General features: G+C 48.5%; 1 protein-coding gene across 1 annotated transcript in view; it reads right to left on the reverse strand.

The window, feature by feature from the left end:
- The window catches only part of CLMP (CXADR like membrane protein), a 94,655-nt gene extending 86,062 nt beyond the window's left edge, over window positions 1–8,593 (reverse strand). The window contains 1 exon segment of the mRNA XM_032428098.1: window positions 8,473–8,593. Within this exon segment, the coding sequence (XP_032283989.1) occupies window positions 8,473–8,503 (31 nt within the window). The 5' untranslated portion in view covers window positions 8,504–8,593.
- Window positions 8,594–12,986: the final 4,393 nt, after the last annotated feature.

Genomic DNA, 12,986 nt, shown 5'->3' on the forward strand with positions numbered 1-12,986 from the left:
CAGAATATGCCCACGTCGCCCCCATCCCCGTGGGCTGACCCTCTCCCAGCAAGGACACTCACGGTCACGACCACAGCCATTTGTTTACTTTGTACCCAGCAGAGCGCCGAGGTTCTTTACATGCATTACCTCATTTAATTGTCATGACAAACCTATGACGTTGTTATTAGAGGTAGGGACTGGGGGGAAAAGTAGGGGTGGGAAGGTGAAGGTCATGCGATCCCGAAGTGGGGGGTCTGAGGACCCCGGGGCCTGGCTCTTACAGAAGTTGCTGCATTGCTGGTCCACACGGAAGCCTTCTCTGCCTCCCCCACTCTTCCCTGGAAGAGTGATTGGAAATAATAGGAACTGTCACTGGAAGTAATGAGAAGTGACAGAGGCTGGGTTAGAGGCTCATTGCTCCAAGTCTGAGCCATCCCGACAAACCCAAGCCTAAATTTAAACAATGAAGTCACAAAGCAATTTCCCCCTCCGAGATTTGATTTCCCCGCCCTCCCACCAAGAAAAGGAAGACTATGGCAGGGGCCGAGTCTCTGTTCGATACAATGGATTTCTTTTGGAACAGAAAAGTCCTTTTTGGCTTGATCCCATTTGCTTTCCATGTGGACAAATACCAATGACAACCCTGGGTGAGCAGACCGCCATTCTTAATTAAGAGATCCAAATTCATCTATATATTTATTTCTCTTTTTCTTTTTTTAACATCCCCTGAGGGATGAAGAAGTAGAGGTAGCTATGTAGCTGGCAGGCTGTGATGAAGAATGAGCCCATAATTTTCAAAAGGCAAGGACAACGGGAGGTTCAGTCCCTCCAGGAAGCACCTGGCTGAATGCCAAGGACACACACCGCTTAAATATCCTTTCTGATGCTGATGGGGGTGATCCATCAACCCACCAGCTGTTTGTTTAGCACCAGCCTCATGATGTGCAAGTGCTGTGAGGGACAGAGGAACATCAGGCCCAGTCCCTGAAGACCTACAGAGAAGAAATACCCTATTTCCACAAGATAGCTCATAATTAAGTTCCTTCCTCCTTGGGACTCCTAGAAATCCTGGTACTTTCCTCGATGCTAGCTAGCACTTTCATCTCTCTGTAATTCCCTGTTCAGGCGTATGTCGCCCCCACTGGGCTGAGTTCTTAGATGGTGGAAATTGTGCCTTTCGCATTAACGGGAATCTTGGAGCCTAGGACGGGGCCTGAACCAGACAATGCACCTCCCTTCTACAACCGTTTCGTGAGAGTCTGTGGATGAGGTAGAAGTTGTGTACACGTGTAAGGGAGGCCAGCGAGCGGCTGCCATCACCCACGAAGCAGCACGGGCTCAGAGAAGCTGCTCCGTAAACACCAAGACATCAGTGCCTTAGCTTAGCTTCTCGTTCTCTGCTGTTTCTATACCTTCCTGTTCCTCTGGCTCCTGTCCTTTCTCCTCCCCTGTCGCCTTCCCGACCTGAACTCTCCAGATCCCCCTTGCTGCTTCACTTCAGAAAAACCTCCCATATTCCGCACTGACTGGGGAACCATTCTGAAGATGGTTGTTGCCCCTTTTCTCTGCCCCGTGGGCAGGAAGGAAATGGCTTTCTCTCCTGCTTTCTACTGAAACGAAGCAGCCTTCAATCTTATCACCACCAGACTCTGGCTGATGCTAGACACACAGCGATCCCCCTGACTGTCACTAACAAAATAAAGGTTGTTTGACTTCAGCATTCTTTCCCACTTCGGTCTATATGGTGCCAAAGGAAATAAACTTTTATTTTTCCAGAATCCAGACAGCTAGGAAGTTCAGATAACTAAAAAAAATTTTTTTTTTTTTTTGTAAACTCCGTATTTTTTTCGGGGGGGGGGGAGGTGGGCGGCAAAGAAGTGAAAACTGCTGAAAACAGGAATTTAACTAGAAAAGCAACATATAGGGCAAGTCATACCCAATCATACACCTTCATCACCCACAGTCTCAGGACTATGTGCTAATAAGAATAGCTCATGAATCTGACCCCACAGCAGGGCAAGGTCTCCACAATAACCTCGAGTACTACAAGAGTCTTCTGATTAATCAGAAGAGCTAGTAATCCCTGTAAGATATATGCAGGAATTCTAAACCATAAACAATAGTCATCAACCCAAACAAATAAGATTAACCATTTGAATGGGGTAGGGGAAGGGGTAGGTGGGGGATAAATGTTCTCACTGAGTTTTCCACTGTGGAATTTATCGTTTGGCATCCTATAAACAAAGCCTCTGCTTCTTGGTAACACAGAAGCCTTGATTTCAGAACTGTGTCCCTCCGGGGAAATGAAAAGCAAATGGTCTTTGGAATCTTAAGTGCTGGGATGGTGTCCTGGCTCAACTGTTTACTAACAGGGTAACCTTGAGAAACTTACTTGATTTCTCTAAGCCTCAGTTTATTTATCTGAAAAATGGCATAATAATTGACATTTACCCTCAAAGGGTGATTTAAGGATGAGGTAAAGTATGTTAATATGCTTTGCAAATTGTTAAACCTTGCACAAATGTTAGACATGAATTCGACCGTCATAATAATCTTACCCATATAATCCCCTCTCAGGTATGACAAGTAACCTAATAATACACAATTCATATTTCAAAACCCAACCACAAATTCAAAACCATGCAAGGAACCCATTAAACGGCACACTTAATAGGTACACTTTGTTATATGTGAATTATGCCTTAATTTTAACAACTGAGGGAAATGCTTAACACTTGCAAATAGTTTCACACACATTAGGCCCTCTACACAGAAGTCTACCCAGGTGTCCATGCTTGGGCCTGTTATGTAGTTAACTCTGCTTAGGATGAGGTCCTTTAGGTGAATATTTCAGTTACTAAACTTCTGGGGTATAGGTCTCTGATCATCCACCCTGACCTTCAGTGATGCCCCCTGGCGAACAGTGCTACATACAATATAGTTTCACTACTGCTCTCTTCACATTAGGTAGCTGGCCCTTCTAGATTTATAATCATATGCAACCAATTGCCATGAGTGAACGGTGCCTGGAAAAAATGAGATAATCACGGCAACACCCATGTATTCCTAAGCACAACCCCATCTAAACCAACCAGCAAATTCTCAGAATTAAAAAAAAATCAGAAAATGTTAGCGGTGTAAGGAAACAGAGAGATAACCTCAGTCTAATAATCTCATTTTACAGAAAAAGAAATGAAAGAGATTGAGGCTCAGAGTGGTATGACTTTCCCAGAATAACCTAGCAAAATTATGAAGGAGCTAGAGCTATTGGTTTACCATTCTGTTCCTTGCACACACACCCCTTTGGGACTTTGGGCATAATCCCCTTTTCCTGAATGTAACAGACATTCTACAAGGCACTGTAGAAGTTTCCAGGATTTCCACTTAAGATGGCTAAATTGAAATGTTACGACATCTGCCCTATTTTTCAGACAGTTTCTCAACATAAAAACCAATGCCAATTATTCAACATTTAGCTCATTTAACTGAAGGATCTGAAGAGCAATTGTGATCTTAGAGCTCAACTACATGGGCTGAAAAGGAAGAAGAGACTTTTTCTATTTCAAGAATGTGTGAAAGGACAGATTATGGAATAAGGGTTCTAGTCATGGCCCTTCTACGAAGCTAGCTGTTTAACTTTAGCCAAGTCCCTCTGAACTTAGGTTCCTTCTTCATCATAAAAATGGGGGTAGGAAAAAAAGGGGGGGTATGTTTAGATCAAGGATTTACTTGGGTAGGAAGGGCATCAGGAGGTCCCTAGAAGTTCTAGACAAAGTTCAACATATATGTGTCTTTTTCTAAGAAGTGGTTTCATGGTTTTCATTAGATTCTCATTGGGGTCTGTGATTCCAAATTTTAAGAACCTTTGATTTTTAGATGGTCTCTTAGCTTTCCCCCAGTTCTGACAATCTTTGACTCCATCTTTTAAAAATGCCTGTCTAGTTCATTACCATTAGGTACATTCATGAAATACACTCATGTGTATACTGCCGAGCTGAGTACAAGACAAAAATAGGATGAGACAAGACATGAGCCTACTGGGAATGTATCATTATTATGACCATCACCATTAATGTGGGAAGATGAAGGCAGGGCATGGAATCCTACTGAGACGTGTCATTGAACTACAGACCAATGGACTGTGCAGTCAAGCCTTCCTCAAACTCATTTCCTGGGAAACAAAGCTCCTTCCCCATCCTGGCAGAACTTTCAATGAAAAGTCTATTTTGAATCTGGTATTAATGAACTTGCCAAAACAAAATAAGTTTGTGTAACAGATATATTATCTGATCCCTGTCCATGTAATGTTCTGTGTATAATTTTTTTTAAATGGTACTGGTCCTATTTGCATTAATGGACAAGAAAGCCCAAAAGCAAGTTGAGTTGAAACTGGGCTCCTCATGGAGCGCCTGGGTGGCGCAGTCAGTTAAATGTCCAATTCTTGGTTTCAGCTCAGGTTGATATCTCAGGGTCATGAGATCAAGCCCTGCATTGGGCTCCATGCTCAGCACAGAGTCTGCTTTCGAGTCTCTCTCCCTCCCGCTTGTGCTCTCTCTCTCTCTCTCAAATAAATAAATAAATCTTAAAAAAACAAAAAACAAAAAACTAGGCTCCTCACAATTGTGTCATTCCACAGAGTAATAATCCCCCCCATCCTTCACCTCTCTTGAACTTAAGTGTTCCACATGTTTCAAAAATCTGATTATCTTAACAAATGGTCCACAGCTTTGAGTCTACGAAAGGTACTGAAAGTGGTACACAGTTGAATAAGACAGCACCCTGTCTGCATGGAGCTTAGGCTCTCACTGGGCCACAAGATGAGCATTCGGATCACCATCACGCAAAACCACATAACAGAAAGACTACTGTGATTCTAACTTGGTTGGGGGAAATCGTGGATGGGCATATGAAGGAAGTGGTATTTGGGGTGAGATCTGGAAGGTGAACACGATTTTGATCTTCAGGGGCAGAGAGTAAGAGAGCGTCTTTGGTGGAGGGATTATCATAAACAAAAGCATAGAAACAGAAAGAAGCATGGAGCATGTTTAGGGCACAGGAAAGAATCCCGATTCCCTGCAGGGTCGTCTGCGCTGGGAGGAGAGGAGTTGTGATTGACACTGTATAACATCTTTAACCTGAGAATGAAGTGTTTGTACTCGATGTTATAAGCAATGGTGATTTCCAAAGGTTTTTGAAGGAAGGGACTAAGGTCATAGAATTATAGAAATTTTGAATTAAAGATCTCCTTACCTCTGTTTTAGGGACAAGAAAGTCAGAACAAGAACCCAGGAAGTTTGCCAGATTCCTAAGTCCAAATTCTTTGCATTATACCAGCTGCCTCACGAGGTCACTCTGGTAGTAATGTGTAGGGTGGAGAAGAGCGTTCAGGCAGGAGACCAATACGGCAACCATTATAGGAGTCCAAGTGAGAATTTAAGGTGGAATAACGAGGACCTAAGCATGAGGGAGGGGGAGGCAGTGGCCAGAGGAGGGGCTGGGGCTGGGGGAGCCCATGAAGTATCCCCTCTCTGTCCTCCATGGAGCTCAGAGCATTACTTGTTCATTTACATTAGAGAGGTGCGGCATTTGATTTCACTCACTGGCAAGTCCAGAAAGCATGAAGTCAACTGGTCCACCCCTGCTCAGATTATGAATTCTCAGCCCTCCCAATTCCCCTTCAGTACTGTGCATTCTCTAGAAGAGGCCAGAAATCACGCCAGCTGTGATCAGCAGCAGCCCTGGAACTGTTCCTTTAAGGGACCAGTAGAAGATTTTAGGATTCAGGCAACTCTGAGGGTTTTCTTTCTGGCTTTGCTAGAGTGCCACGCATACCATGGCTCAAAACCACTTAGCAAATAAGGTTCATCCAGCCCACAGGAGTGCCTCCCTAGGGGCTTCTGACCCATGAAGGAATGTCAGGCAGAGAGGGGTCCCTTCAGTGGCTGGTCTCTGGATCACCAACATCACCTCGGGTCTCCTGCCTTGTCCCTCGTCCGGACCCTTCAGCTCATCAACTCTGTGACTTTTTACTTGAACTGGGGTGTCAGGAGTCTGAGTATGTCTGACAAAGAACACAGACGTGGCAAAAGCTGAACAGTAGGTGTGAATGACAGATATCCAGCTGTGCAGAATGTTAAGTCTGTAGTCTACGTTTTCTCTTCCACGCGCCCTTTCGTTTGCACTCATTTTATAAGGACAGAACCAACAAAGAAATCATGAGAGCCAGCTTCTACGATAAAGAGACTATCAGCCGAACAGATTGTTTTCTCACCAAAGGAATGGTCACACATAATCGGCACTCAGTAAAGAAGGGACCGTGAATCAGTGACATCTTTTGATGCCTATTTTCAGTTCCTCTTTCTCAAGAACTAAGAGGATGACTATTATCAAGGTCAGCCACTTGATTTCAACTGACCGTGCGGGACAAAAGTCACTTTTCACTTTCCACTATGAACTGTGCCCCAATGGTGCTTGTAGAGAGCCGGGGTTCAAACACGCTCAGCTTAGTTTTCTATCCCTCCCGCACACCCCTCCTTCCCCGGTGAACCCCCTTGAGGGCAAGTTCACCCTGACACGTCACCCTTCAGGAAGAGGGCTAAACTGGATTTCACTACGAAGAACATTTTAAGTCCTTCTCTAGTGACAGGAGGTTGTACACAGGGTGGGTTAGGGAGCAGCCTCTCAAGACAAACAACCTACATTCAAATCCCATCTCTGTTAATTATGAGCTTATGGCCTCGAGCAAGTTATCTGACCTCTTTACACCTTGACTTCTTCAGCTGTAAAACGGGGAAAATAACAGTGTGTAGCCCATAGGATCGGCGTGAAGGGTAAATGCGTTAACAAGACAGTTCATATCAAGTGCTCAGCGTTAAGTATTTAAAGAATTCCAGGTGTTTTTGGTAAGGGGGCTCTGAAGTTCGAGTCTAGTGAACATCTGGTGATCCACAGCTTAGGGGCAGAGGCCAGTAAGGGTGACAAAGGTGCCATCCGGCTACACCAGCTGTGCATAGGAGCAGGATTGCAATACTTGGCCAGTATGAGCCAACACTTCAGGCTAATGCACCTTTTTTATTCCTCTACCTGGGTGATTACCGACCCGAGGCTGGCCTAGAAAAGACACGCTTGTGGCCTAGTCAGGTTGTAGGTTTAAAAACAAAAGCGAGAGAAAGCTCTAGAAATCCACATCAGGGTAGCTTTTTAGGGCTTCTTCACTTTGGTGTGGGGGAGTTTTCTAGACATCAGGCCCTGTCACACCCCTGGTGTTTCAGGCTGTCAGAGCTACAAGGGATTTAGGAACCGTCTAATTTGCTTGCGTTGGAGCTAAGGAAAGCGAAGCCCCGGGGACTGAGTTGTCCAAGATCACCCAGCTGGTCAGTCCAAAACCAGGACTAGTTCTCAGGAGGTCTGGTGTTCTGGGCAGTATTCACTCTAACTACACCCAACTGGCTCTTTGGTCTTCTGAACCCTGGCTAACTTTTCATCCTGTCCCCAGGGAGCCCCCACGCTGCCCTGGTGCATATCATGGCTTTTCTTTGGCTCTCCTGCCTGCCTTCCCGGGCCCCTGGCGCCTCAGACACTGCTGGTCTTCCTGCCGGCTCTCGTCCGCCCACATCCTTGACGCTCCTGTCCTGCCCTGTCCTGCAAACCTGCTTGCTTCCAGCCCAAGTGAGAATGTGCCCCAGGGCCTCTGGGCTTTCAGGAGTCCCGCCTGGGTGACACCCTGGTGGACACCTCGAGAGCTCTTCTCTTCGCCCCAGAACCTGTTTCTCCCAGTCCTTCTCTTCCACTCCATTTTTTTTTTTTTTTTTCTGTCTTCCTGACACTCCGCTGCTCAATCTCCCTCAGTCTTGCGCTTCTGCTTCATATTCCCGTTTTCCTCTTTTCTCTCGAGCTCCCAACCCCTTCCGCTTCTCCCTCTTCTTGCCCTCCCTGGGTCATTTCCCCCGGTCCCCGGTCCTGCCTGCGCTCTGGCCTTTTCCCTCTCCACCTTTCTGTCTCCTCCGTCTCTTCCTCCATTCCCTCGCGCTTCCCCTCCGACACATCTGTTTCTAATCTGAGCCCTCGAGGCGCCTGTTTGAAACAAAAAAGCTCCCCCCACCCTCAGGAACCTGGCACAAAAATTCCTGAAGAAACCTTCCTGCCTCCCCCAATTCTCCCGTTCCCCCCCTCCCCGATACTCCCGAAACTAAACACCAGCCACCCCCCATCGCAAACCCCTCCACCTCAGACGGTTCACGGCCAAACTCCACCAGCAAACCCCCCCAGCCCCCAGCCTGCTCCCGGGCCCAGATGTGTGAGGCATTTTCGATGGCCGACTGGGCGGGCCTCGGCTGCCAGATGTGCGCCTCCGGAGCGCCGAGCAGGCACCGAGCCGCCGGCTCTCCCCAGGGGCTGCGGGGACCAGCGTTCGGAGCCCGGGTCGGCGAGGCCGCGGGGCTGCGTGCGCCGGGGCCGCCCGGTGGGTCTCCCGCGCTCGCGAGCACTCACCTAGCCAGAGGAGGAGGAGGAGGCGGCTCATCCCGATGACCGGGCGCGGGCACTTCCCCGCTCAGCCGCTGCTGGGCTCCGGGGCGGCCGGGCGCAGCCGACGGACCTTGGACGAGCTGGGCGCGGCGCCTCGGGGTGCGCGCGGGGCGGCTGCGGCCATGTGCCGGCGCGGGCGCCCGCCCCGCGCTCCGTCCCCGCGCCCCGTCCCCGCGCCCGGTCCCCGCGCCCCCCGGCGCAGAGGGGGCTTCCAGCGCTCGCCCGGCAGCTCGCGCCCGGACGGGAGCGGGGACCAGGGTCGCGGAGGGAAGAGCCAGGCGGAAAGACGGTACCGCTTCGCGGAACACTTTTCCCTGTTTGGAAAGAAAAAGAAGTGAAGAAAGAGGGTGGGGGGGAAAGAGTGAGCTGGAACCACATGGTCGCCTCCCACCGGCAGCCCCTCCCTCGCCCCCACCCCCCGGCGCCCCCGCCCGCGCCCGCCCTCGCAGCGCTGGGCCCGCCGCCGGGGCCGGCGGGCCGGGAGGGCAGGGGGCCGGGCCGCACCGGCTGGAGCGGAGGAGCGGCGACCCCGCGGCCACGAGCGGAGGGCCGAGAGAGGCCTTGCCGGGCTTCTCCGTCTCGGTTCCCACTTTGTCCCTCTCTCCACTTCTCTCCTGCATCTCCTTTCCTCGCCCCCCCCAACCCCCGCTCACCCCCTCTGCTTCCACTTCTCTCACGGATCTGCCCTCCCTCTCGCCCCCATCTCCTCTCTCTCCCCATTTCTCTCCCATTTACATTCTTCTGGCCTCCCCTCTCTCACCTCCTCCCTCCTCTCCTTCCTTCCCTCGCGCCTTCTCCCCTCTCCTCTGCGCTCCCTGTCTGGTTCTGTCAGAGGAAACCGCAGGCTGACCAGGAGGACGATTAGGCGTGGAGGGGACAGCTAAGACAGCCTAGCAGCCGGCTGCTTGTTGCTCTCCTGGTTCCGCTGCCTGTTCTGGCGTCCCAGCCACCGTTTGCCTGGCCTGCCCTTGGCCTTTCGCGCTCGCTCTTTCTCCTTCTGCCGTCAGTAGAGCAGCCCATCCTCAGATCCAGATCCGGGCAGAGCTAAGCTAGCCTTCACCCCCGGGGAGTGGGGGCCCGGAACTCAGTGGAAGCGGTCCGCTAGGAAGCACTGGAGCAAACTGCACTGCACGTGGTGCTGGCCAAAATATGCATCACTCCCTTTCAGAACAAGGCAGAAGGCATGGAATTCCCTCGGCCCGCGCTCTGGGGCTCCAGGGACCTGGCCTCTAGGCCCTCCAGGGGCCTAAGGCCAAGGGGAGGGGGGCGTCCGAGCGCTCCGGGGTGGGACTCTGGGGTCTGCCCTTGAGAACCCTGAAGCCGGGGCAGGCGGGGACTAGAGAAGGAAAGGGCAGTAGTAGCGACGCTCAGGTCTCCACTGCCTGGGGCTCATGCAGTGCACACGTGTCCTGGCCTCTGAGAAATCCTGGACCTGCACTCACTGGTTCCCAGACTCTGGATATCCCTAGCGCTGTGGCTTTTCCTTCAGCCATGGGGAACGGTTCACCTTAGGCCTCACCCGTGTCTGTAATTGGGAGCTGGGGCCAGTGCTGTGAGGAGTGGGGTTGCTGTAGGAGAGAAGAACCCCTGTAGGCCTGGCCGGCTGCCTGATCATACATTTGCCCCCTTTTTTCCAGTCCTCTTTCTAGGGGTCTTCGATCCCAGCAGCTGTATCGCCCTCTCTAGTCTTTCTGGTTTTAATGAAAACCAACCCATTTCATAGATGAGGAAAACAGAGGTATGGGACTCTCACAAGGTCACTCAGAAGGGATAGCAAAAGCAGGGGCTGTTGAAGGGGCTTTGGGATCAGCTGTAGGTTGCTTTAGAATTCCAACATTTATTCATTGCATCCCCCCTTCTTCAGTAACTATTTATTATGCATCTACTCTGAGCCAGGTGCTTTTTTTAGGTGGTGAGGACACAAAGTGAATAGAGGCTTGGTTATTGACATTTTTTTTTAATATTTGGAACTAATGTCAGGGCACCAACTATAGATTAGGAATTATATTAATTAACGTTTATCTGTGCATTTAATTCTTATAACAATGCTAAGGCATTTTTAGTTCCATTTTAAAGATGAGGAAACCATAACTTAAGAGATTAATATCTTGCTGCAGGTCACAAAATAGTAAACCCCCCCTCTTCAGGCTCAGTCGGTTAAGCGTCTGCCCTCAGCTCAGGTCATGATCCCGGGGTCCTGGGATGGAGCCCCTGGTCTGGCTCCCTGCTCAGCGGGGAGTCTACTTCTCCCTCTCCCTCACTCAGCTAGTGCTTTCTCTCTCGTGCCCTCACTCTCTCAAGTAAATAAATAAAATAAGATAAAAACACCTCTCTTGTACTATTAATATTCTAATTTAATATTATAAAATATTATTTTTTATATTATAAAAGATTTTAAAGCTCTGAGTATTTTCATTTTCCATTTCACACTTCTTGTCTAATAGGGGAAATCAAAATATTCACAACTATAATTCATATGTGAATGTGTTGAGAAAATGTTTATTCTTCTTAAAGGCTGAGGAAGGTGGGAGGGAAAATATATAGGGAAGGTGACTTTTTGTTATTTCTGCTTTAAAATTTTATTAAGTATTTTGCATAATTCAGACTTACAGAAAAGTTGCAAGAATAGTACAAAGACTTCTTTGATACTCTTCACCCAGACCCCTCCTTTTTCTTTCTTTTTAAAGGAGATATTTTTGCAAAAGTTTTAAAGCCCCATCTTTAATCCCCTCAGCACTGTGGACTTTCTTCTGAACCGGGAGACACCATTTATTGCTTGAGGGCTGGTATGCAAAGGAGGACAGATGCATGTGGGTGTAAGCAGGCGTGTGTTTAAACCTACATTGCTCAAGCTGAAGGTAACAAGGCTTCATTCCAAGTCGTTAGTCATCAGCATAGGAAGTGGGTTGACTAGGCTTAGATTAGGTCATAAACACTTGGTTTTCCCAGGTCCAGAGTCTTAGAAACAGTAGATATTTGGCATATGTTCCTTGGAAAGAGTCTTTGCATCCCCGAAGATGACTGTCCCTCTCTCTGAAGCCTCTTTTCTATTATCCTGCATCTGTGGGCCCAAAGAGGAGAGTGCCTCGGGATGGCTCATAACTCAGCAGCCCATTGCCTACCTACACTATGTCCCACAGTGACCGGGCTGGGTGCCATGGGACTCCAAAGAGGTATGTGGCAGTCCTTACCCTAAATGGACCTCTCCATCCAGTGGGAGAGAAAACATCAACATGTGAAATGTTGCAACAACAATACAAGAAAGTTATGTAGTTAAGTGCCCGAGTAAATTATCCTGACAGTAAGAAACACTGCGAATTCTCAGGAAGGAGGGAGCGCTGTAGGCTGGATGGTTGTGAAGTTTCCTTGGGAGAACAAGGCTTGAGTCAAACCTTGGGGGGTGAATAGAAGAATCTCATTAGGTGAGAGGACCTGGGGAGGACCATTGGTGGGCATTTCTGGACAATGACGTAGAAATAGAAACAGTTTGGTGTATTCAGGGGGCATCGACTGAGATGAAGTACATGAAATGAAAAATTGGTGTTGAGGAAAAATGCCCCAGAACAGTTAGCCTGAGGCAAAAATGGTGGAGTCCTGAATGTGAGGCAGAAGATTCTGGAAACTATTCTGCAGCTTCTACAGATTCCTTGAAAAAATTTTAGCAAGGGGGACTTTGATGAGAACCATATTTTAGGAAACATAAATTGGCAGTTTTTGCCCAGAGGTGACCCCAATGTTTGGCCAAGGATGGAAGGTTTTAGCACCCCTTTCATATCCATTAGACTCCCTCCCCCCATGCTTTAAGGATGACAGTTAACATTTTCTCAATATTTTCCTCTTCCTTTTTTTTTTTTTAGATTTTATTTATTTATTTGAGAGAGAGAGCACAAGCAAGCGGGGAGGCAGGGTAGAAGAGGGAGCAGGAGAAGCAGACTCCCCGCTGAGCAGGGAGCCAGAAGCAGGGCTCCATCCCAGGACCCTGGGATCATGATCTGAGCCTAAGGCAGATGCTTAACCAACTGAGCCACCCAGGTGCCCCTCAATGTTTTCTAAAGTGGTATGCACATGCAGCTTCAAGACAAGTGCCTTATCCCTCCCCGCCCCCACTCTATGGGGATCCAAGAGCGCCACCCTACACCTCTTTTGTACAGGAATTTTAGAGCCACCACAGGGTGCAGGAAACATTAAACAAAAAACGTGAAGCAGAGAAATTGGTTAGAACCTGTTGCATCACATGGGGAGAAGACAGGAGGGTGGTGAAACAAACATGGGAGATATTTGGAAGAAAGATTACACAGGTCATAGCCGACGGTCATTGTGGGTCATTGTGGGTAGGAGAGGAGGTGGAAAACAAAAGAGGCACCAAAGATAATTATAAGTGATTTCATATATTGTTATATATGCTAAGATTAATAACATTTGTTCATTGACCTCCTAGTATATTCCAGGGCTTAGAAACATCATCAATAAGCCTCACA

This window comes from Phoca vitulina, unplaced genomic scaffold (assembly GCF_004348235.1).
Source record: "Phoca vitulina isolate PV1807 unplaced genomic scaffold, GSC_HSeal_1.0 scaffold38, whole genome shotgun sequence".
Taxonomy (NCBI): Eukaryota; Metazoa; Chordata; class Mammalia; order Carnivora; family Phocidae; genus Phoca; species Phoca vitulina.